Genomic DNA, 24,366 nt, shown 5'->3' with positions numbered 1-24,366 from the left:
TTCATTTACATTATTATGGAACTTTTTAAAATTCATATTATTCATTCAGATATCAGTTTTACAAAAAGTCAACATCAACCAAATATAATGTTAAAGACTGATAAACAAAATGCTGAAGGTGTACACAGGACATTTATGGAACTTGTACAAAAGTCTCTCTGTAGAATCTGTTTGGTCTTGTTTGCTGTCATTTCAGTTCAATCGATGTTTACATGTTGTTGTTGCTTTAATGGCGGCTGGCAGCCCACTGTAAAGGTGCATTTACCGCCATCTACTGGATTAAGTGTGGATAGGTAGTTTGGTAAATGTCCAGTAGAGGGCGCTCCAGCCTTTGCATGATAGCGTGCGTCAACACAACAAGTCCACCGATTCGATTCAATTAGTCTTTTCGAGCGATCGATCAAAACAGATCAGGGAGGAATCAGAAAAGAACTCGAGAAGGAGAAAGACAAGAAGCAATCTGTGTGTGCATCATCAAACATCTAAAATATAAAGTATTAAAGTCTTCACTACAGAACTATTTGACAAAGGCGTCGCCGAAAGAATGACGTAGCACGTGACGTCACAAACCCGGAAGTGCTGTACATTGGAAGTTGAACAGTGGACGTGAAAAGAGCAGTAAGAAGTGACGTGGAATATTGTGGATAAACCAGAACTTGTTCAACTCTGTTTTGACATGGAATCGGTGTAAATGCAGATGTTTCTGAAGCAGTGACAACCGAGTAGGTCACACAGAGCTGGAAGACGTGCCTCGGATCGTGTGGTGTTACTAGCCTGTAGCAGTTCCAGCACTAGCCTGAGTCTGAAGACGACCACCAGCACCATATGGTTTATCTTTAACATCCCAGTATGTAAAGCCACACTGCGGGTAAAACAGCTGTCGGTAATAGCCTAGTTCCAGTCCGTCATTGTCACTGCGGAGGAATTATCATCAGAAAGTGCCATCATGAATTCCCTGCTGCGAAGTGAGGAGATGTGTTTAGCCCAGCTATTTCTCCAGTCTGGATCCGCGTACGACTGCATCAGTGAACTGGGAGAACTGGGGCTCGTGGAGTTCAGAGATGTAAGCCCAAACTTAACTCTCTGTCACATTATTATTACATAGGAACAACACTATGTCTGATCCTCTAATATGGCCTACAATTAACACTGTTCATTTGTCTTTTATGTGTCTCCCAGCTCAACCCGTCTGTGAATGCTTTTCAAAGGAAATATGTCAGTGAGATTAAAAAATGTGAGGAGATGGAGAGAATTCTGAGTAAGTGCAAATACTTAAACTGTGTGTTGTGTATTTACAGTGAGGTTTTGCAATAGTGGTGTGATTGAATCCATCTCGAGAGATGAATGCATGTGTTTGGTGTGTTACTGTGGAGGAAGAATGGAGGCACATGAATGGACTGAGACTACAGTCATGGGAGCTGTCAGCTGGTTTTAATTCAATTAAACAAAACACTGACTTTAGTTGATAATCCCTCTTTGATTAGATAAGACAAGACTGTACTATGCGGTCCAGTTTTACGGTTGTGCTCTGGTCCTGATAAAATGCATCCTCCAAGGCTTGTCACAGTAACTTATTGTTCAATAACTTATGGATTTATCATTATTTTTGCTCAATATTTATTGTCTATACATTTCTTTGCGCTGGTAAGGAACTTACTTTATTTGTAATTTTTGCCTATAGGGTTCCTTTAGAAAAGTGATCATGCTTTTGGGTCAGGCCGTGGCAGAAATAAAAAATGGCTGTAAAATACTTTCAGAATCCCTTACTGTGACAGTTCCACTATGTTTTATTATATTTTCCAGGTTATCTTCTAAGAGAGATAAAAAAAGCTGACATTTCACTTCCAGAAGGGGATGTTAACCCAGTGGCTCCTTTACCCAAACACGTCATTGCAATAATGGTTTGTTGATTGCTTTGAGTTTTTCTGTACCCTTAGTATAACACTTTTCAGCTGTAGTAATGTTTGATGAGCATTTATTGCACATGGTCCACAGGAGCAGCTGCAGAGACTGGAGGTGGAGTTAGGAGAGGTCACCAGGAATAAGGAAAAGCTGCAGAAAAACCTCTTGGAGCTGACGGAGTACACACACATGCTGCGCATCACTCGCAACTTTGTCCAGCGATCAGCTGAGGTAACGCTCACCCTTGAAAGTGTAAAATAATCAAATATTTTCCATAAAACAACTTGTGTCTTTAGCGAGAGCCCTTACAAGTACAATATGAAGAATTTCCTTTTCTGGAGAAAGAAACTATGATGGACTACAACAGCATGCAGAGACTTGGAGCCAAACTAGGGTGAGAATGTATCACTAATTGTGACTTTTGATAAATATACCATTGTTATATTTTGTACGGTTTAAGTTTTGAGCCTGTAAAATTATTTCCTTTGGATTTGGTTTCATCTTTTAAAATGATGAATGATATTTGATGTATTGCAGTTTTGTATCTGGTCTGATTCATCGGGTAAAGATTGAAGCTTTTGAGCGAATGCTGTGGAGAGTGTGCAAAGGATACACCATCCTGAGCTATGCTGAAGTGGACGAGTATCTGGACGATCCGGACACTGTAAGTTTACACATTTGTATAAAAACAAACTTATGTGTATTTTATTTGCAGTATTTTCTTGATTCCTGGCAACATGCCTACTGAATACAGACAAACGAATTGTAGTTTGCAACATTTTAAACCAAAAGCCAGTGTTTAACAAATGAACAATCAATTATCCAGGCCCTTGTGTGTTTTGGCTGTTTTGACGTTTATATTGACAACAAGACATTGTTTTCACAGGGCGAGCCTACCAAAAGTGTGGTGTTTCTGATCTCTTACTGGGGAGAACAAATCGGCCAGAAAGTGAAAAAGATCTGTGACTGGTAATTAAAATATTCAAAGATTGATTCACTTGAGGCTGTTTTGAGTTTCATGTCTCATTTCCCCACAGTTACCACTGTCACGTGTATCCATATCCCAGTAACAATGAGGAGAGGAACGATGTGGTGGACGGGCTCAGGACACGCATCCAGGACCTACACACTGTACGTTTGTTTGTCATAAGGCGGAAAATTCTGTTCATGATAGAGACAACAACATAGAAATATAAAATATATTTTCTATTTTACGGCTCAGGTTCTTCATAGGACAGAAGATTACCTAAAGCAGGTCCTCCTCAGGGCGTCTGAGTCGGTCTACACATGGGTTGTGCAAATCAAGAAGATGAAAGCCATTTATTACATTCTGAACCAATGTAGTTTTGATGTTACCAACAAATGTCTCATTGCTGAGGTTTGGTGCCCTGTCGGCGACCTGCCTGCGCTACGAAGGGCCCTCGAAGAAGGATCAGTAAGAACTCTTTTTGTTGCCATGAACGCTGAGGTTGTCCACGTACACCTTAGAGCAGCCTTTAACTAACAATGACTCATGTTTTTTAGAGAAAAAGTGGAGCAAATGTGCCTTCTTTTGTCAATCGAATTCCCAGTAGTGACATTCCGCCCTCTTTAATAAGGACCAACAAATTTACCTCTGGTTTCCAAAACATTGTGGATGCCTATGGTGTGTGCACTTACAGAGAGGTCAATCCCGGTGAGTGGAATGTTGTCATTACTATGTCTAAAATCAATTATATGAATGCAACAGAGAAACTTATGTGATAATCGTCTTTTCCCCAACTTTCTATTGAAGCTCCTTTCACAATCATCACTTTTCCATTCCTGTTTGCTGTGATGTTCGGGGACTTGGGCCATGGAATTATCATGGCTTCATTTGCTTTTTGGATGGTATTTTACGAGAACGACCGCAAACTGAAAAATACAAGAAATGAGGTTAGTAAGAATTAAGAAATGTGGTTCAACACTATTTTGCCTACATTATGTTAAGCCAAGTGATGTATGCATCTTTCCAGATCTGGAACACATTCTTTGAGGGCCGGTACATGATCCTGATGATGGGGCTGTTTTCTGTCTACACTGGCTTCATATACAACGACTGTTTCTCAAAGTCTCTGAACATTTTTGGCTCCAAGTGGAATGTGTCGGCCATGATTAAAGCTAATAATTGGACGTAAGTATTATAACATTTGTACAACAGGACACACTTCAAACTTCCTAACTGATTATGCGTCCCTATAAGGAAAGAGTATATCCTTGGAAATCACTTCCTGACTCTTGATCCGAACGTTACGGGAGTTTTCACTGGACCCTATCCTTTTGGAATTGACCCTGTGAGTGATATACATTCCATGTAGCATGTTCAATTTCACAAATAAGTATAGCAATAATAAGTTGTACATTGACTGGATTATTTTGTTTTCTAGATATGGAACCTGGCAACCAATCGTCTTACCTTCTTGAATTCCTATAAAATGAAAATGTCTGTGATTCTTGGCGTTGTACACATGAGCTTTGGCGTCATCCTCAGCACTTTCAATCACATGTAAGTACGGCACACGCTTTCCTTTTTTGCCCTGTCGATGTATTAATGACCTGAGTATGCATTTCCTTAATTAGACACTTCAGGAAGAGTCACAACCTGTACCTGGTGTTTCTTCCCGAGCTGCTGTTCCTGCTGTGTCTGTTTGGATATCTCGTCTTCATGATTTTGTACAAGTGGCTGGTTTTCTCCGCTAAGGATTCCAGACACGCTCCGAGCATCCTCATCCATTTTATTAACATGTTCATGATGCAAGGAGATGCTATACAGCCCCTTTATGCAGGGCAGGTAAGAAACAAAAAGGTGATCCGGTGTATTTAGCTCACTTTAAGAACCTAAATACTGTTGCTTCTTTATTCCCCAGAATGGACTGCAGATTTTCCTTTTGCTGATTGCTGTGCTCTCCGTGCCTGTTATGTTACTGGGAAAACCACTGTACCTTTACTGGCTCAGCAAAGGCAGTCACCGCATCGGAACGTACAGGGTAAGGAGTCTGTGTCTGCTGTTATACCGTGACTTTTACCTGCGAAGATGACCTGAATTTGCCTCGTGGCAGGGGTACGAGCGCGTGCGGCATGACAGCGACGAGGAGGTGTACCTTCTGAGGGCGCATGACATGGAAGAGGGCAGCAGTTACAGTGAGGGCTCGATGAGCGGAGAACACCAGTCGGAAGAGGTCAGGACCATAAACGACTGAATTACACTGATAAACTGAAGTCCTTTTAACTTATCTGTGCTTCTTCACAGTTTAACGTTGGAGACGAGCTCCTGCATCAAGCCATCCACACAATAGAGTACTGCTTAGGATGCATCTCGAATACAGCATCTTACCTACGACTCTGGGCTCTGAGTCTGGCACACGCTCGTAAGTCACCTCTTTATTTACATATTTACTCTAATGTTATACCGTATTTTCTGGACTATAAGTTGCACCGGAGTATAAGTCGCACCAGCCAAAAAATGCATAATAGAGAAGAAAAATAACAGATATAAGTTGCACTGGAGTATGAAATAAGGTTGTAAGTGTGAAAATAACAAATAATATCGTTGTAGAAAAAGCTTCAGTTGTAGTCATCTGGACTCCGTTAGAAAAATTAGACGTTTCGACTCTCATCCAAGAGTCATTGTCAATAAAAGAATTTAGGTCGAGAACTCCGATATTTGTACTATTCTGTGGTAAGTCCAGCCCATTGGGCGGAGCCTTCCTGAAGTGGAAAGAGTTGTTTGTTTCAACAGAAACTCCCCCCTTGTATCTACCGAGCTAGCCTATTCAGACTTTTAATGGGCTATTAGTCTCTTTGTCTTTGTGCATAGATACCAGGAAGATTGAATCTTAGCCCTCCATTCCTGTTTAAAGAAGGTCTTTCTTTTTTAACAAAAATAGCTTCCTTAACTCCTCTTTCAAACCATCTTTTCTCCCTGCTTAAAACCTTCACCTCACCGTCTTCAAACGAGTGATTAGAGGCTTCAAGGTGGAGATGCACGGCACTCTGTGGTCCTGAACTTGTATTTCTTCTGTGCTGATAGAGCCTCTTGTGTAGAGGCTGTTTCGTCTCACCTATGTACCGTTCTTTACAGCTTTCTTCACTGCATTGGATCGAGTAAACTACATTGCTCTGTTTTTGAGTCGGCAACTTGTCCTTAGGATGAACCAGTTTTTGTCTTAAAGTGTTTCCTGGTTTAAAATAAACAGGGACTTTGTGTTGTCTAAAAATTCTCTGCAATTTTTCCGACAGGCCAGAGACATAAGGGATAGAAACACCCTTCCTTTTCTGTTCAGTTTCCCTTTTGTCCTGCTTCTTGGTTCTCTTCACTCTGTTGAGGGCCCAAGCGGGGTAACCACAGGCTGAGAGGGCATTTCGGATGTGTTTTTCCTCTTTCTTCTTGCCCTCTGAGCTGGTGGGCACACCTTGAGCTCGTCTAATTTTTCTGAGTCCAGATGACTACAACTGAAGCTTTTTGAAAATGTATTTAGTAAAAAGTAAATGTATTTCACACTTTTTTGTGAACTGTTGAAGCGTTAAAATTTGCCGGTCTTTTGACAACAGTTGCATTCAAATCAGTTAAATTGTCTTAATGCTGAGGCTTGAACTTAAAACTTTCGTCGCCACATGCTCAAAATAACCCCTCAAACCATATTAAAGGGCGTTCTACTTTTCAGTCCAGGCCAGAAATGTAGTGCAGTAGTAAAAGTAAAAAGTATCCACTGTAAAATATGACTTAAGTAAAGCAGATGGCTAAAACATTTGGTTTATTATTACTTTTACTTTTATACTTCGTTACTTCCAACTAGTCTTTATCTGATTTCTGCAGATTATTGAAATAATCCACGCGGCTCCTTTGGCTTGAAGCCCGTTGTCATGGAAATACGTGTGTCGGTCAGCTAATGCCTCTCGCATGGCTCAGGCGTTTGAGGAGAATGAGGAGCAGTGCGTGTGAACAGGACAAACTCAAAAGTAGAAGTAAATGGCACTAAATCTAGTGCACACTGGGGCTGCTCCAGGGAGTGCACCACCATGTGTGAAAACAAACTTATATTGAGAAAACTTGACTTTTGAAGTATTAATGAACAAAGCAATCGAGTGAGAAAGGATAGATGAGAATGAGCTCATCTGTGGCCACTGCATCACCTCAGGCCAAAGAAACTCTGAGACTTGGAGGAGGGTGTGGTGACTAGAGAGACGTGCTCAAAAAAGAATACAGAGCTCCAGGTATATTGAGCCAAGCCTGTGTAACCAGCTTGGCCTGATCCACCATTTTACATGTATTATTATTTCACACATTTTGTTTGTAGTTTTAACATAATTCAATCAAAAGCAAAACATAAGCCAAATGCTCTAGTATTGCTAGAGTACATTTCTTTTCTCCACTGAGACTTTCTGTTGAATTCCTTGTATTCTCTGCTCAGAGCTGTCGGAGGTCTTGTGGGCTATGGTTATGAGAGTTGGACTTAAAATGGACACCTTTCTTGGGGTCTTGTTCCTGGTGCCGGTGTTTGGCCTCTTTGCGGTCCTCACAGTGTCCATCCTCTTGGTCATGGAGGGTTTGTCTGCCTTTCTTCATGCGTTGCGACTGCACTGGTAAGTTGCACTAATATGATCAAGCATTCCCTGCTGTAATTCAGGTTCTTCTGTCTTATTAATGTTTGATTCCTCATTTTTTAGGGTAGAGTTTCAGAATAAATTCTACAGTGGAAATGGAGTCAAGTTTGTCCCATTTTCCTTTTCATTAATGCCATCCAGTTTTGATAATGATGGCGTATTATAAAATAACTTTACATACAAACACAAGACCAGTTCACTGGTTTCTAGTGTCAGCTATGAGATTATAAACGGATGTAATGGTTTGTAAAGAATAGAATGTATTTCCTATCTGATGTCCAACAGATTATTTTTGTTAACAGTATTTTAATGAACTTGTTTGATTACAAAACCTTAGTGCCTGAATTCAGCAATCCAAACACTCAGCACACTCCCTTTATGATTGCCTAGTTAGTTTGTTTTTTCACTGAAAAAAATGAAACTTATTCAACTGTTGCTTCATTGCTTTATGTTGTACAAACTTTTGGAGTTTTCTTAATTTATTGTTTTGAAAGTACAGTGGAATTAAACATTGAATTTTATTTTGATAATTATTGTTTAAGGGTTTGTCCATGTTCTATAAAAGTAAATATTAATTGGCCTTTACTTGGGAATTACCCATCCTATCCTTTACAAATGCTGTCATTTTATTTCAGAGTTCTTCAAATGCACACATTGGATTGACTGTACAACATCTTACCATCTGCACTCATTTGTGATACCAAAAGCATTTCAGTTGAACCAAAAATACTGTGATATGAGAATATTGTATTCTCACGTATGAAGTTGTGTTTTTATTGTTCTTATGTTAAAGTGACAACCTTGTAGGTGCCTTCTTTTTTTAATGATGGTCCATAGAAAAACAATGTTGCCCAAAAGAGTTAGATTAATCTTATTTTGTAACATCACCACCCGAGTATGACTACATTTATTTATTTTGTATTTGCTTTATTAGAATGAGGCATTGACAGATTTGCTAAATAAAGGAGATGCTTTGATATAATAGATTAACATTCCAATAGTAAAAGGTATCATGTGGAAAAGGTTTGAATTTGTTCTTTTGCATCAAAAAAGTATCTAAAATATTTTTTATCAAGCCAAATCATTACTTCTTTAACTTAAGACGCATAATTCAGATTTCCTTACAGACTATACATTTACTTAAATGTACTTCTAGTTTCCACAACATGTTTATGTCAAAGTATTCTTAAGCAATGCAAATCTACAAACAAAGTAATCTGACGAATTTCCCACATTCAGCTCGCTGGCGCCTCCATCTGGTGGTTGTTGATAACATTGGCATGTGGCATGTAACTGTTCAATACAAATCAAGACAATGGCAAAATGTGCTTCAGTTCAGCTCATTATACGAAGCCTGTAAGTCTCATGAATAATGTATTTGTAATCTTTCATAACAAGTACATACAAGGTGGCATTTTCAATGATAATCAAGTGGCAAATTGTTGATAAAAGTCTAAAAGTCTTTGATCCTTGTTTGATTTAGCATGGTCCAAAAGCACCTGCAAAAAATATGGATAAATATTTTTGATAAAATGTATGTAAGCATAAGAGTATTTATGGCTCACTTTGATAAGTTCCTCATCATTTTTGTTGTGTAGGTATCTGAGTAGGTACCATCTGGCCACCTGCACCACAGTAACCGGGACATCTTGGGATACATATACCAGTTTCTCCAAAAAGCGCCTTGTATCCCTGCAAAAATATGTGCAGACACAGTTTTAAAATGCAGACAGGACAGCTTTGAATCCAGGGTTCCTACAAAAACAATTAAAATATGTACCGGGCTGCCATTTTGATAGTAAACTGCAACAGGGCTTGGAAAAGGAGTGCCATGGGAGAGGAGCCAAGCTTCAACACCTCACTGGTAGCTTCTTGCAAAAGGTCTTTCCAGTCGTTTCCTTGTGTCCCAGCCTTAAATCAGAATACCATTGGTTCAGCATCGAACACTTTAGTATTTATTGTATTTGCATACACTCACCATACACATTCTGAGGGAGAGAAGGGAGAGTCTGAGCAGGCAGGCAACTTGACTGTTGTGCAGGCCGAGTTGAGAAGCTATCTGTAAACTCTGCTTGTAAGTCATGACTGCCTGAAGCAACAGACCTTGTTTTTGATACACCTCAGCGAGCCACTGACAGGTAAAGACAGGAGAAGTAAAATGGTAAAACAATAAAGCACACAAAAGCTGTATTTTCTTGTTAAGATACTTACATGCCATGCACTGATGTTGGTGGGATTCATTGCCACAGCGCTATTCAGTTGCTCAATTACTGCATCTGGGAGGACAGTAGCTTCATTAGCCAAAAGGAGGCGCCGGTACTGCACCTGCCGCAGTGACAGTAGTACTGCTGGATGCTCAGGAGAAACACTTAAGACCTAAGGACCATAGGTTGAAAGAAACTGTTTAGTCCCATACATAGGATGAGCATACAGGTTTATACACAGGTTATGTTGTACCTGTGAGCAGAGAGCCTCAGCCTGCTCTAGCTCTCCTCGCAGCGCTAGGCCAGAGACCGACTGTTGAAGAACCCAAGCCTCCAGCAGCTGGGTCAGAGGACGCTCGATGTCCTCCACAGAGCGGACTACAGAACACCAAGGCAGGAGAAGTCACCAAAGGAACAACAAGCCCAAAAGCAACAATTGTAATTGCATTTACTGACCCTTTTCAGAAACAACTGACATGAATATTTGCTCTAGACCTGTGCGACGTGGCACAGAGCCTGACAGGTAACATGCAGTGTTTTCTGTGTGACAGGCAGACATGAGCCCAGCCCAAGCTGCTGGGTCATCTGGTGAGAGAGGGTACACACTTATTAGACGTCAAATACACATGTGAACAATAGTGTATCCAAAACAGATGAAGTCACACATCTGCTTCATTATGTGAAAGTAATTTAAGTTATTTACCAGGGCAGAGCAGCACAGCCTTCTGCATTGTTTTCAGTGCATTACTCTGATTATCATCTCCAAAGTGTTTCCCACTTGCCAGCTGGTTTACTCCACTGTGTAACAATGCTCTCTGCAGGCAAAAAAAGCATTAACTACTCTCAGAGGGTTGTATGTTGTATGCACAAATAACCCAAAAGTGTTTTTTTTTTTTTTACAAGAATGAAACCCATTTTGTCATCAACAGTTTCCCATTCGGTAAGCTTCTTCAGTTCTAAGACGGTTCAACTGTAAGACTGGTTTAAAACCTCTCTGAGGAAATATCTTACACAGAAACCAAGACTCTTGTCATTTATAGTAAGTATCCATCATTTGTCAAGTCCAATGTGACAGATAGTGTGATAAAATGTGAATATATGATTATATTTCTGATGTATTTTATCTGCATAATAGTGATATTTTATCTGCATCATTAGTCTAAGAGAAGAACGGGTGTGTGACAAACTGCATTTGTTTGTGAAGGTATAATAAAGATGGGCCAAAGAATGTTGCCCCAGGGGGCGAGTTGCACCCCCCCTTGCAGGCTTTATCTCTACGGAAAAATACCAAGTGCCTTGATGTGAGGCTGACCAATGAGAAATGTGACCCGCCTATTCCAGAATATCTAATAAAACCAACCAGCATGGGAAAAAACAGGGTGAGACGCAGGGGTGAGACGCAGGAGGATCACGTAAGCTGCTTACAACAGCTTGCGTGATCAGTCCCCGCGTTTTCTCCCATGCATGCCATACAAATGTCTGATGTTTCTGTGTCGTTTCATATTCTAAGTTGAATTGTGTTCTCTATGTGTTACGGAATAGCATCGGTGTATGTCTAATTCCATGACAGATAGTCCTTAATGCAAACATGGATTAGTTTCTGTGAGAGGTATTTCTGAGGCCCTCCCCGAGAGTTGCCTCAGAAATGAAGCATTTGACGAGAGGAAAACAGTCCAGTTGACCTAATTTAATTTTGTTTTGCTATAGATCCGACTTGGAAAACTGAAACAATAAGCCACATAATCATACAATTATGATTTACCTTTCCGTGTGTCATACTGGAAAGACAGGCGACATGACCGGCCATTGCTCCACCCTAAAATGTAACATTTTAGAGTTTAGATATAGAGTATTCTAAGCACCACAGAGCCATGTTCAAATATCAATTTCAATATTTAAAAAAGTAAACATGATGGATGAACTAACATTTGCTTTTTTGGGAAAGTACTGTGGTACCAATCGAGACAAAAAAGCCCATAGAGCTGGATTTCCTGGGTTTCTAAAAGAGAAAAATAGCACAGGCATTTTTGAATCTAAGAGAAATACATTTAGGAAGTGATTTTCTGACCAAAGGTACCTATGTATAGCCCTGGATGCCTCCCTCTGGACTGCACTGAGGTTGCCCTGTAAAGCCAACAGAGTGCATGTGAGCAGGCAGTGCTGCTCTACAACCATCTGTGAGTTTGAGGTTTGTTTCAGTAACTCGGCTAAAGCAGCCGCTGCCAAGGTAGTGTCATTGTGAACTAAGCCCAAGGCACAAAGACACAGTAAGGACTCTGGGATGGGTTCCTTCAACAATGAGCTGTACAAGGAAAATGTTTAGTTAGTCATATTTTTAACACTATGGTTATTCCCATTGTAAATTGATAATATATAATAAAATACCATTTAAACAGCAGCGTCTTAGCAGAGTCTACGTTTCCTTGCAGGTGCTGCAACAAGGCCAGAGCTGTTAGGATGTATGCCTTCTCTTTTTCAGTGGAGGCTACAGCTAAAGCATGTTCATAAGCTACAGACAACAGAAACAAAGTATTAATTTACACACAAAAGTGGTGACAGGGCAAGAAGACTGATTGTGCTGACTACCATTAATGCTCTCTGGGAGGAGGCCTGCTCTACAGTAAGCCAGAGCCAGACCTGTCAAATCAGCGAGCTCCTCAAGTGGAGTCGACTTAAAGACATGCACAGCCTCTTCCCATTGGCCAGAGGAGCTGAAATATGACTTAATAAGGTCAATTGTTTTGCTAAATATATATTTTAAATAGTAGAATATACAGCTGAATGGTACCATAAAGCACGACCATAGTTGCTCAAAGCAAAAGTGAGCATTTCTCCAGATTTTAACTTGAGAAGTTCAGCACCCCTATGGAAAAAAAACTTAAATACAAATCGCAGAGTATGTTTTGTGACAAAACAAATGTGTTCATGTTTGAAAAGGCACCTTTGATAAGCTTGAAGGGCTTGTCTCTTCAGATTGAGATGCTCGTTTAAAAAACCCAGCATTATAAAAGCATCAGGATCAGATTGGACTCGCTCTGTCGGAAACATGAGTTCCTTGTTCAGTGACATTTATAGACAAAATGACTGATAAGAGATCCTGAATACCTGTGTATTTACTCAGGGCCACATGAGCCGCAGAGACAGCGTTCATCTGAACAATGTTGTAGCGATATAATTCAGAGTCTCTGTTGCTTTTATCCAGTAAGGTGGAGCACACCCAGTGGGCGTAACCTTTCACTCCTTCCATCTGAAAAGCATAAAAACATTGTTCAGAAAGTTCTAATTTCGATGTAGATACTGACGAGGCCAATTTTCATTTACATGTGTGCTGAGTTCAGTTGTGTGTCTGAAAAGATCCATGGTGTCATAGCTTCCCACTTTCTCTGCTATTATTGCCTAAGCATGGGTAAAGTATTAGGTTATTCAAATGTAAAGATAAAAAAACATACCTTTACAAATCATTGTTTTATATATTAATTTAGTAAAATGCATTGATCAGGACCTGTCCAATCCAGCAATCAACATAGAGCGGGTCCAAAGACTGAGCAATTTTAAAAGCTTCATGTGAAAGCTGAAAATACAAGATCAACCATTAATATAACTAACAATACAACATATGTTTGTTCCAAAACAGTACCTCTATGTTATCCTTCTTTAAATAGAGGGCCCCCAAGTTTGTCCAAGCCACAACATTCTGTGACAAATGAAATCAACATCTAATAATATTTCCTCTCTGCATAAATCAATTCAAACACATTAGAGTAATACATACATTTTGCTCAGCTTGAATAGATTTAATAAAACAATGTTGAGCCAGTGCAAAGTTTTCGATGCCTGTTGGGTGAAAAAGAGTGACATTAACAAAAAACATTGTTGACATAAATCACACTACGATTGAGTAATTTAATAAAAGGAGGTGGTATAAAGAATTATAGGGTGCGTTTGTTGTTTGTTTGTTCATTTATTTATTTAGGTGGGGACAGTGCATGTGAAAGAAGATACAAGATATAAATGCTGTAAATAGGCTGGGTCATTTCCATTCATTGTTCCACGTTCACTCTCACGCATACTATTGTACATGTATTTAGCACCTAGAGGAAACCTATAGAGACACGAGGAGAACATGCACACAGAGGGCCCCTACGCTCTGATGTAAACTGGATCTAGTCCAATTTTCATTTTGGGTTTGTCCCAGTTCAGTCCCAATTATGATGTGTCTGAAACATGTGCTCAGCAATGAACAGACTATAGATTAACTTAAATATTAACAGTTAGTGTTCAGAGACTACTGATGCTTCTCCAGTGGCTCCAGGGCACCTTAGATGCCCCATCTCACAGCCCTGACCTGTAGATCCGGAGGCTCCTCAACTGTCAGGAGTAACGCGCTCTACTCTAGATGAACGGCTCATCTGCCTGGAGGAAGGCTCTATACTCTAGATGAACGGCTCCTCATCTGCCTGGAGGAAGGCTCTATACTCTAGATGAACGGCTCCTCATCTGCCTGGAGGAAGGCTCTATACTCTAGATGAACGGCTCCTCATCTGCCTGGAGGAAGGCTCTATACTCTAGATGAACGGCTCCTCATCTGCCTGGAGGAAGGCTCTATACTCTAGATGAACGGCTCATCTGCCTGGAGGAAGGCTCTATACTCTAGATGAACGGCTCCTCATCTGCCTGGAGGAAGGCTCTATACTCTAGATGAACAGCTCCTCATCTGCCTGGAGGAAGGCTCTATACTCTAGATGAACGGCTCCTCATCTGCCTGGAGGAAGGCTCTATACTCTAGATGAACAGCTCCTCATCTGCCTGGTTGAACTGTCTGTCCATCAGTGGGAGTAGGATCTCTCCTTCATTGTGTTTCTCCCTGAGATTTCTACTTTTTCCCACAAGGTGTTTAGTAGTTTTTACTCACCGAGGAGGGTCAAAGGACAGGGGATGCTGGGAAATTTATCCATTTGCTAATTTCCTGTGAACATTGTTTAATCTGCTTCTCTATTTCATTGTCACCCACCTATAGTTGTGATTATTGGCTTTACAAAAATGAATTGAATTGAATATGATGTGTTTGAAGTGAAAAGGCACCCAAAGTCAAAATGGAAAAAGAGGAAGCATAACATCAGTACCTTTGCACACAGACACCACACCAAGTGCATTCCAATAGATGTAGTTCCCACTATCCATCATAATGGCTTTTTTCAGACACTGAGAAGAACACAAAGGGCTTTTACAAAAGCTAAATTCAACTATGTTGGACTTGCACATGTGGTAACATACCTGCTGTGCTTTATCCAGGACTTGAGTTTGGACAGTGTCATCTTTTTTTGTGGAAGGGAACAAACGGGCCTGTTTATGATAGTTCAGACCCAAGTCATGCCAAAGGCTAGCAACGTCAGGCATAAGCTTCAAAGCATGAGCATAGCACCTGGATACATACATGAAAAACATCAGTCTTTGACAATGTAGCTACACATTTGACTCCAAAACACATCATCATACCTCTCACCAACTTTAATGGTCTGGGATTGGTCCAGCATTTGGTTCTGCTCATTGTTTGATCCACACAGTAAGGCTGGCATCAGAACCTGTGGTTTATTAGGAGACACAGTGCTCACAGCTGTACAGGCATCGCCAAGCAACTTCCACAGACAGGAAAGATCTGGACGCAGCTTCACAGCTCTAATGACAAAAGTTTAAAAATGATGTTGGGCATAAAATCGTAGTGCACACTAACTTGCCTGAAAAGGTTATGTATAGCTTGCTGAAGTAGTTGTATAGCTCCTCCATCTCTACAGTCCTCAAATAATGTTTTTGCCAGTAAGAGCTGACACTCTCCCAAACCTATAGACATTTACATGTTAAACCTCAAGCACATTATTTATTCCAAATAAAGTATAATTAAAAATTATATAATGAATCACCTTTTAAAGCTGGAACATAGTCTTGTTGTGTAGTAATCTGTATGTACTCTGCAGCCGCTTCCTTAAACTTGCCAAGCGTCTGTTTGATGGCAGCAGTCTGGTACACACTGTAGATGGACGAGGGCTGCAGCTGTTGAGCCTTGGTAAAAGCTTTGAGAGCTGCTGTGAAACTCCTTCGATTCAAATAGGCTTCCCCCAGACACTCCCAACACACCCAATCCTCAGGGTCAGCCCTCAGAGCAGCCTGGAGACTAATAATAAAGTGTCCTAAAATTATGATTATATTAGGCAGGTTACAGTTTTAAATATGAGAAATCTTACTCGGCTATAGCTTGTTGCTGCTGTCCAACTTTTAGATAGTAAAGCCCTCGCCTCATCCACGCCCATTTAGCTGAACCCGGAGTGGCCTTCTGTATTACTGACTGAAGAACTTCTAAAGCGGTGTCCTGTAAAAACAAATGTTAAACGCACAACCTAAAACTGAGACAGCACTAATGTGAATGAGAGCTTACCATGTGCCCGTGCTCCATACAGAGATCTACAGAGGCAGCACCAGATTCAGCATCATCAGTATCTAACTCAAAGGCTTTCTTGTAACAACCACGAGCACGGTTGAAATCATTTGCCACTTCTCTATAGAAATGCCCAAGATATCGAAAAGCACAACCCAGATTCGGGTCCAATTTAGCAGCCTGGAAGAAACAGTTAAAATGTTGGTAGAAAAAGCTTCAGTTGTAGTCATCTGGACTCAGTTTGAAAAAAATAGACGTTTCGACTCTCATCCAAGAGTCATTGTCAATAACAGAATTTAGGTCGAGAACTCCGATATTAATACTGTTCTGTGGTAAGACCCGCCCATTGGGAGGAGCCTTCCTGAAGTTTCTGTTGAAACAAACAACTCTTTCTACTTCAGGAAGGCTCCTCCCAATGGGCGGGTCTTACCACAGAACAGTATTAATATCGGAGTTCTCGACCTAAATTCTGTTATTGACAATGACTCTTGGATGAGAGTCGAAACGTCTATTTTTTTCAAACTGAGTCCAGATGACTACAACTGAAGCTTTTTCTACTATGGAACACGCCTGGACGAATGAGGGATTACACCGACAGTTAAAATGTTGAAGAAATATAAAAGATGTTTTGTACACCTGTGTATGAGTACCACACTTCAGATTTATGTTAATTCTGCATCAGAGCGTCAGCATCAACATTTCATCAATATGGTAAATTATAAAGTGCTAACCTTGAGTAGATGATTATGGGCCTTACTACGATCTTTACGAGGCTCTACTCCCATGTTCCAATAAAGTTGCCCTAACAAGAAATAATACTCTGCACAATCTGGGTTTAGATCTGCAGCCTCCAGAAAACTAAAAAGAAGAAATGTATTTTAATAGTACAATCTTAAAAAGCTTTTGCACATTCTAGATAGGCCTATTCAATATCTTTACCTTTTCTCTGCCATGTCCAGCTGATTCTGTGCGAGGTATGCAAGTCCTCTTAGTGCCAAGCCTTCAGCTATATTAGGAGTAGACACCAACAGATCCATTGATGTCTTTGGAGGATGTAAATATAGTTATTTTAAAATTAATTTGTTCATACATTTCTCTATTTGTGCACTACTTTTTACCTTTAGACCTTTCTCAGCCTGTCCTTTGTTAAGGTAGGCACGTCCTTTGAAGGAAACCAGAACTGGATCTTTTTCTGAATCAGACACCTGTGATAAGTTTATAACACAAGTATTAAGTTAAGTATATTTAGTTTTAGTTTTTTTAGCAGTCAGTGAGCACAAACATTTACCTTTGATAAGCTCTCTAGAGCCTCATCTGCTGCCGTTTCACCTCCACATCTGACTAGAGCCTCGATCTTAAGCCTTAACAGATTATTCACCAGCTCCTTGTCTTCAGGCTTACATGTGGCCAGACCTAAAGATTATGGAATCAAACAGATTTGTCTTGTATATGTATGAAGTAATCTTTCATTTAAACCGATAATTTACCGTTGGAACAAGATGTCACACTGCCTGAGTATCTGTGCATTTTAAACTGAGCTTGGCCCAGACTGAACCATCCAGGAGTGAAGCTTGTTTTCTGTAACCCTAGATTACAGAAAATAAGAAAAACAAATGTAATACAAAAACCCTAAAGATATGAAGTTCTACTGGCGAAAACAGACCTTGTTCAAGATGAGTAATGGCATCTTTATACTTTCCATCATGAAACGCTTTGGAGCCGAAACCTAACCAAGCTAATCCACTCCCTGGATTTTTATTCTGAAGCAGATTAAAATAGTTCATGGCTTCACTATTGAAGACTCCTGAAAAAGAGTTTCAGTAAAAGGTAAAATGTTACAGTAATTAACAAATCAAAAATGCTGACTAATACTAATTTTACCTGTCTTGAGATAATGAGTACAAAGAACTTCAAGAGGATAGCTTTCACCAGGGTATAGAGTGATCATTGTCTCACACACTTCTTTCATTTGAGGTTCTCTTTGTGGCATCTAAGTTATGTTGATAAAAACAACATGTTAAAATTGTTTTTCACACATACAATGAACACAAGTAGAATAAAGTGCTGCTGACTTTTGAAAGACATTTAATTAGGTCAACTGAGGCTTGTTTGTGTTCCTCCCCCGGGACAGGATCCACAAGAACCAGAGCTTTTTCAAACGCTGTTACTAACTGGAAACAAAAGATTATGAATACGATTTCACATCCATGTCTTTATCATTTGGCCTTTAAAAACATAATTAAATTACAGAAATATCTTACATGCAGTTGAGTTTCATCAGTAGGCTGTCTCTCACCAAGACATTTGGTGAGCAGTTTGGACATCTGCTGCCATAGCTGGAGCAACTCTTTCTTATCCACACCATCTTCTTCCTTAAGGCCAATGTGTTGAGCCCATAGGTGTGCCAGCTAAACTCAAAAATACAATGTCAAAAGCTTCTCATGTTAATATATTCAATGATATTATAACTATACAGTACCTTTAAATACTCTTTGTCAGACTCGTATATTTCTGACAGTTTTTTGATGGTCTCATAACATTTAATTCTATCCGAGCTGTAAAAAAAAGTAAAAAAAAAAATCAAAAAATCAATGACAACACCATATATGCTATAGGCGTTACCTTGAATACAGTGCCACTAGTTTCTCATACACACTGGGAAGGTCCACTTTAAAGTCCCATTGGTCTATCTTCTCATATAGGTTTGCCAAGCCCTAAAACAAGTGTCCCACTGGGTTACAACATCAAAAATCTATGCAATAGACCAGGACTGAATCATATCCAGAACATAAAACAACTTTTATACTTTGATTGCACATTAGTCACATATTGTTCATACCTGCCATGCCAAAAGCTGCTCAGGCTCCAGCTCCACTGCCTTTTTGTAGGCCAGCTGAGCTTGATCTGGCTGTTCAAGTTCAGTAGCTGACAAGCCAATAAACACCCAGGCATTGTAATTGTTTTTCTCAATTTTCAAAACGATCTTAAAATGAAACACATATGAGAGCGGATCATTCATTTATTAACGGTTTATCTACAGTTTATCTTACCTTGCAGTGTTTAAGTGCTTCTTTATATTCTTTGTTTTTAATGGCATCTCTGGCACTCTTGAGCGCAGATTTCACTTCTTTCGTTGACATTATTTTCAAAGTTAGCTATTGAATGAAGGTGGGACCAAGAATAGGATTATACCACGTTGTTTTTGCATTGTGTTATAAAAAAATTAGGGTTAACATAGCATGAAAAAGTAACTAATGAGTAATTAACTAAGATAAAAACAAAATCTGCTGTTATAACATTATGTAACGCTAGCTAAAGAATATAAATGCCTCTGAATAACACCCAAATAAATCCTCTGCCAAATAGTGCATTTTAACCATTTTAGTTCTGCGACTTGCTAGCACATTTAGCAATGTTTTGAGCCCATTTTTAGCCCAAACAAGGCCACAGTTAGCTTGATTATTCGGGTCACATAATGCGTTTCCATAAAAACCACACACGGGTTGGTATTTTGCCTTGAAAAATCGTACCTTTTAAACATTACAGGGAAACTTCAACTTCTTTGTGATGACAAGTTTCTTTTGAGTTCTGCTGCTCCCGCAACCCGGAAGTGCAATACAAATTGTGACGAGGGAATTCTTAGTAATGTTTATCCTTTTTTTTTTTCTTCATAATTATGACTTAAGTACATATCACTCTAAATCATAATAAGCATAGTCAAAATAATTAATACATTCAAACATTTAAAAGTACAGGTAAATATGACAGATTGACAAAAGAGCCAAATGTGCTTCATGTTTTATTTAAAATCTTTACAAAAATAGAAGGATTTTGCAAGTTTACCTATAATAGTTCTGCACAATACAATAAAAAGATCAATTTAAGCCATATAGCCACCGATCAATTACCTTTTCATTTGCTACTGGATCTTTCTGCCAATCTACATGCCACCTGAGATTTGCAATGACTTGGCTGTAATTTCCTCCAAGACTATTTCTCCAGGAAGTAAAAGCTTTCTTATTATATTGATGGACTCTGGCAGAAACCAGAGGATAACTTACTATACTGCATAAAACTTTGTCCACTTGTGCCCTCACGTCTGGGAATTTTAAAATTACATTATGTAGTTCTTCTGGATCCTGTGATAAATCTACAAAAGAAAAGGAAATTATGCATTTTGAAAATTGGCAGTGTAATACCATTCTCTCATCAAACTCACCAAAAAGCTGTGGTGGCACTTGCTGTCCATCCGAATATGTGATGTACTTCCAGTGGCCAATAATCAGCATGTATGTGGAGGCATTGGCATTACACCCATGATACTCACTAAAGATCCAGTGCGGGTGTTGATGCTTGAGAAGATCTTTGGACTTTGACATTAAAGGAAGAAGTGAATAACCACTTAGATTGGCTGGGACAGAAATATCCGCAATATCTGGAGTAAGACAATAGCAGATTAAGTTTTATATTGTTTTTCTTGAACGATTAAAGCTCATTTGACTGTGTTTCATACTTAGTACAGAAGGATAGAGGTCGACTAATGACACATGTTGTTCCACCAGAAGACCAGACTTAATGCCAGGCCCCATGAAAAGCAGGGGAATATGAACACTGCCCTCAAACATGGACATTTTGTAGAATTGCCGGTGCTCCATTGCCAACTCTCCATGATCAGCAGTGAAGATAAGAACAGTGTTGTTAAGCACACCAGTTTCTCTTAGAGATGCAATTATTTCTCCTGAAAAAACAAACAGACAAACAAAGATAAAGGGCATTGTGTCTCTGTATCATTGTTAGTTTACATATTTTAATCTTTCTGCATACCGACCAAGCATATCGTCCGTCTCAGCACACATGGCATAGTAAAAAGCGCGTATGCTTATTATTTCTTCCTTTGTAAAAACACCACTGCAATTTTTGGTGACAGTAGAGTAATAATCAACTGGATGCATATCAGACAAAGAAAGCCATTTTGGTACAGCGATCAGATCAGAAGACACCTGTGAGCAGTATATGTTGTATTTTAATTTAATTATAAAATCAGCTGTAACGTTAATATTGCATATTGCATTTTTTACCTTACTTAACCAGAACGGTGAGGTGCGGAAAGTAGAGGCTCCCGCTGTGGGCCCAAGCGATTCACTTTTGTAGGGGTGAGGTAAGTTAAGCCCAAGATAAAGTGCAAAAGGTTGGTTAGAAGAAGAGTTCCTTATAATCCATTGTTTAGCCGCTCTTGTGTTCTGCCAGTCTGTTTTCTGTATTTCTACAGTTGACATGTTACCAACTAGATCAATAACTGGACGTCCTTCTTGACTCAAAAGAAGCTTGGCATCTCGTGTCCAAGCCTCCACGCGATTACTGAAAACACATCAGCACAACAATTTCCAGATCAAACAACAAATTCAAAGTTTCAATGTTAGCGTTACCTGACAGAGTGGCTGCCAGAGGTGTAGTCCAGCTTGCCAATCATTTTGGTAGTATATCCACTGTCCTTCAACAAATCCATCCACGTTGTTGAATTGGCTTCAAGACATTTGAAGTTGTTCCATGACTCAGTGCGATGTACAAACTGACCACTCCACATGGCTAACAAAAGCTTAATCAAAAACAATCCTCTTAACACCACATAAATATGGAATTAACTGGTGCTTTACCCGCTCTTGAAGGGCAGCATATGGGAGAGTTGGTGTAAGCATTAAGGAAGGTTGTACCAAGCTCCTTGAGATATTTGATATATGGCAGCTTTACCACTTGGTTATTGAAGGTCAGTCTTCCATCCTGTGAAAAAGATGCATCAGTGTAAATCTGTGCAAAATGAACTTTTGGTCCTACTCTATAATGTATATTATAACGTATTATAGTAATTACAGTCTGCATCTACTTGTCTCCATGGAGACATTATTGCTTTGAAAGGAATGGAAATGGAATGTTCCGCAGTATGTCTTTGATCTCCATGAGGCCTGCTTTCAGGTATGCATGTTTCCGAATGGGAGTCGGAGTGATGGGGGTCTGCTTTTGGGGAGTCGGGGTGATCGGGGTGACGAGATGGGGGTGGGGGTGGTCTCCTGTCCTCGCCCAGTCTCGTGGACGCGCGGCTACCAGGCAGCGACATCAGTGGACATGTTGGAGCCTATGGAGTGAAGCCTAAAGAGTGGAGCTGTGCGGTGGAAGCACCGAACGTCAAAGAAGGAGAGGAAGATGAAGAAGAGTCTCCCTGGAATAAAGCCGGTCGGTCTCTGAAACAACAACAACTATTCTAGTCACAAAGACATATCATGACCTCATGGGCTTTGTAACACCAAAGCAATGGAAGGAGTTCTTTTACGGACTACGACAGTCTGAGGACTACGAAAAGTCTGAGGAATAAAGTCTGGCGGTAATGCAACACTTGGATGCCAACCGCCATAAAACAACAACAACAACAACAACAACAACAACAACAACAACAACAACAACATGTTTTCCAACGTTCTTTTGTCTCCATAAGTCAAAGCACTGGAAGAACAACTTTTAGGACTACGACAAAGTCTGGGGAATAAAGTCTGGCGGTAATGCGACACTCGGCTGTCGACTGCCATAAAACAATAACAACAGCAACAACAGTCTAAGGAATAAAGTCTGGCGGTAATGCAACACTCGGATGCCAACCGCCATAAAACAACAACCGCCATAAAACAACAACAACAACAACAACAACAACAACGACAACAACAACATCACTCTCGACTGTGTCGAGGATGAGGAGCAAGAGGATGTTCTAACGTGCTTTGAACTCATGGGCTTTGAAACACCAACGTAATGGAAGAACTTCTAAAGAATACAACAAAGTCTGAAGAATAAAGTCTGGCGGTAATGCAACAACTTGGATGCCAACTGCGATCCAGTCACAGGGTTTGTGTGAGGCTGTGGTTGCTTACTTATATAGCACAGGGTTGGGTAAACGTTTATTGAGTTGGGGTGTGTTGGAGACTGAGCCGAGGATGAGGAGCAAGAGGATGTTCTAACGCGCTTTGAACTCATGGGCTTAGAAACGCCAAAGTGATGGAAGAACTTCTAAAGGATACAACAACAAAGACATCTCATGACCTCATGGGCTTTGTAAGACCAAAGCAATGGAAGAAGAACTTTTAAGGACTACGACAAAGTCTGAGGAATAAAGTCTGGTGGTTATGCAACGCTCGGATGCCAACCGCCATAAAACAACAACCGCCATAAAACAACTGCCATAAAACAACAACAACAAAACATCACTCTCTGAGAAAACAACCAAACACCAAAGAAGGAGAGAAAGATGAAGAAGAGTCAGCTCTGGAATAAAGCCGGTCGGAATCTGAAAAGAAAAGAAATTCTAAAGAAAAGAATAAAGTCTGGCGGTAATGTAACACTTCACTTGGATACCAACTGCCATAAAACAACAACAACACTTGGATACCGCCATAAAACACCAAACAAAAAGAACATCCTCTAAAAATGTCCTTCACCGGATGTGTGGCTAGGCAGTTTTTGGCAATTTTGGTGAAATAATCAACAATGACATCATCAACAATAACATCATCAACAGTGATATCAACTGTGCTTTGAGTTCTAAGACCTCTGGCGCAGCAACAACAACAAACAACAACAACAACAACAATAAAGTCTAAGGAACCTTTTCGGCTGCCAACTGCCATTAAAAGCAACACGACAACATAAAACACCACAGAAGAAGAAAGTCGAGAGAATAAAGTTGGTGGCGGTAATGTAACACTTGGATACATCAAAGAAGAATATAAAATACATGGAATCAAATAAATGCAAGAATGCTAAGTTTACTGCCATACAGTGGAGTATTTCAGGGACATCTCCATGGAGCCAAACAAGTGGCGGACTCTCCCTCCGGAAAGTTAAATTTATTGACATTTTTTTTTAACACTTAATGATTTATACTTACAAATGCATCACTCATAACCATCACTATATTAGGCCTGTTATTTACGTGGCAAAAACGTAAGTGGTGCGTCTGAAAAAACAACAACAAAGTAACTGCAAAACGTATTGGCATCGCGACACTAATTGTAAAGTATAGGCCAATTTGAATTATTTGGTATCTCTCTTGGCAGAAAACACTGGTCCAGGTTATAAAACAATCGTGGCAAGAAACTAAGACGTAGACTTCCGGGTCACACCACCATGTAGTGACTGTAGACACACAGTAGAGGGCGCGCTTCT

At 39.9% G+C, this 24,366-nt stretch overlaps 3 protein-coding genes across 4 annotated transcripts; 1 reads left to right on the top strand and 2 right to left on the bottom strand.

The window, feature by feature from the left end:
* The first annotated feature begins 597 nt into the window (after positions 1 to 597).
* On the top strand, positions 598 to 8,129 carry LOC140347199 (V-type proton ATPase 116 kDa subunit a 2-like). Its single transcript, XM_072433560.1, has 20 exons — positions 598 to 1,063; positions 1,180 to 1,258; positions 1,804 to 1,901; positions 1,996 to 2,133; positions 2,199 to 2,296; positions 2,440 to 2,566; positions 2,789 to 2,871; positions 2,940 to 3,033; positions 3,125 to 3,337; positions 3,427 to 3,577; positions 3,677 to 3,816; positions 3,897 to 4,054; positions 4,124 to 4,214; positions 4,308 to 4,426; positions 4,501 to 4,711; positions 4,788 to 4,907; positions 4,980 to 5,099; positions 5,171 to 5,288; positions 7,332 to 7,503; positions 7,588 to 8,129. Exons 1-20 carry the CDS (start codon positions 947 to 949, stop codon positions 7,688 to 7,690), a joined length of 2,550 nt encoding a protein of 849 aa, XP_072289661.1. The 5' UTR covers positions 598 to 946; the 3' UTR covers positions 7,691 to 8,129.
* An 809-nt stretch (positions 8,130 to 8,938) lies between these two features.
* Positions 8,939 to 19,780, bottom strand: skic3 (SKI3 subunit of superkiller complex). Its single transcript, XM_072433559.1, has 41 exons — positions 19,689 to 19,780; positions 19,209 to 19,313; positions 18,998 to 19,141; positions 18,781 to 18,872; positions 18,638 to 18,713; positions 18,420 to 18,566; positions 18,231 to 18,329; positions 18,040 to 18,148; positions 17,822 to 17,962; positions 17,646 to 17,744; positions 17,447 to 17,571; positions 17,277 to 17,363; positions 17,098 to 17,201; positions 16,890 to 17,016; positions 16,159 to 16,338; positions 15,968 to 16,092; positions 15,647 to 15,897; positions 15,464 to 15,566; positions 15,225 to 15,404; positions 15,003 to 15,150; positions 14,852 to 14,930; positions 13,501 to 13,562; positions 13,366 to 13,422; positions 13,231 to 13,299; positions 13,050 to 13,124; positions 12,834 to 12,975; positions 12,670 to 12,763; positions 12,517 to 12,591; positions 12,315 to 12,439; positions 12,114 to 12,237; positions 11,806 to 12,030; positions 11,655 to 11,727; positions 11,491 to 11,544; positions 10,432 to 10,543; positions 10,185 to 10,313; positions 9,982 to 10,106; positions 9,736 to 9,900; positions 9,503 to 9,655; positions 9,305 to 9,435; positions 9,090 to 9,216; positions 8,939 to 9,023 (listed from the first exon to the last, which is right to left on the bottom strand). The coding sequence occupies exons 2-41, from the start codon at positions 19,296 to 19,298 to the stop codon at positions 8,952 to 8,954; spliced, it is 4,695 nt and encodes a 1,564-aa protein (XP_072289660.1). The 5' UTR covers positions 19,299 to 19,313; positions 19,689 to 19,780; the 3' UTR covers positions 8,939 to 8,951.
* A 160-nt stretch (positions 19,781 to 19,940) lies between these two features.
* On the bottom strand, positions 19,941 to 24,259 carry arsk (arylsulfatase family, member K). 2 transcript variants are annotated; one of them, XM_072433635.1, is made up of 8 exons: positions 24,089 to 24,259; positions 21,813 to 21,936; positions 21,585 to 21,744; positions 21,237 to 21,516; positions 20,987 to 21,158; positions 20,672 to 20,896; positions 20,378 to 20,593; positions 19,941 to 20,308 (listed from the first exon to the last, which is right to left on the bottom strand). In XM_072433635.1, exons 1-8 carry the CDS (start codon positions 24,197 to 24,199, stop codon positions 20,034 to 20,036), a joined length of 1,563 nt encoding a protein of 520 aa, XP_072289736.1. In that variant the 5' UTR covers positions 24,200 to 24,259; the 3' UTR covers positions 19,941 to 20,033. The 2 variants fall into 2 exon arrangements, with proteins under 2 accessions (XP_072289736.1, XP_072289735.1); XM_072433634.1 differs by having other exon boundaries at positions 19,941 to 20,593.
* Positions 24,260 to 24,366: the final 107 nt, after the last annotated feature.

Source organism: Eucyclogobius newberryi, unplaced genomic scaffold (genome assembly GCF_026437365.1).
Source record: "Eucyclogobius newberryi isolate DKJ021-1_F unplaced genomic scaffold, fEucNew1.0.hap1 SCAF_6, whole genome shotgun sequence".
Classification (NCBI taxonomy): Eukaryota; Metazoa; Chordata; class Actinopteri; order Gobiiformes; family Gobiidae; genus Eucyclogobius; species Eucyclogobius newberryi.
Note: the sequence above shows the minus strand (reverse complement) of the source record. Positions and strands in the feature narration are given on the sequence as shown.

Coding starts and splice junctions, on each gene's coding strand:
- skic3 (XM_072433559.1), bottom strand. CDS start 19,298: ATGTCAACGAAAGAAGTGAAATCTGCGCTCAAGAGTGCCAGAGATGCC. Junction 18,330..18,419: donor CTGATGAAACTCAACTGCAT/GTAAGATATTTC, acceptor TTTTGTTTCCAG/TTAGTAACAGCGTTTGAAAA. Junction 13,125..13,230: donor TTGATTGCTGGATTGGACAG/GTCCTGATCAAT, acceptor ACCCATGCTTAG/GCAATAATAGCAGAGAAAGT.
- arsk (XM_072433634.1), bottom strand. CDS start 24,199: ATGCCAATACGTTTTGCAGTTACTTTGTTGTTGTTTTTTCAGACGCAC. Junction 21,159..21,236: donor CACCGTTCTGGTTAAGTAAG/GTAAAAAATGCA, acceptor TACTGCTCACAG/GTGTCTTCTGATCTGATCGC. Junction 20,897..20,986: donor TGAGACGGACGATATGCTTG/GTCGGTATGCAG, acceptor TTGTTTTTTCAG/GAGAAATAATTGCATCTCTA.
- LOC140347199 (XM_072433560.1), top strand. CDS start 947: ATGAATTCCCTGCTGCGAAGTGAGGAGATGTGTTTAGCCCAGCTATTT. Junction 1,902..1,995: donor AACACGTCATTGCAATAATG/GTTTGTTGATTG, acceptor CATGGTCCACAG/GAGCAGCTGCAGAGACTGGA. Junction 2,872..2,939: donor GTGAAAAAGATCTGTGACTG/GTAATTAAAATA, acceptor ATTTCCCCACAG/TTACCACTGTCACGTGTATC.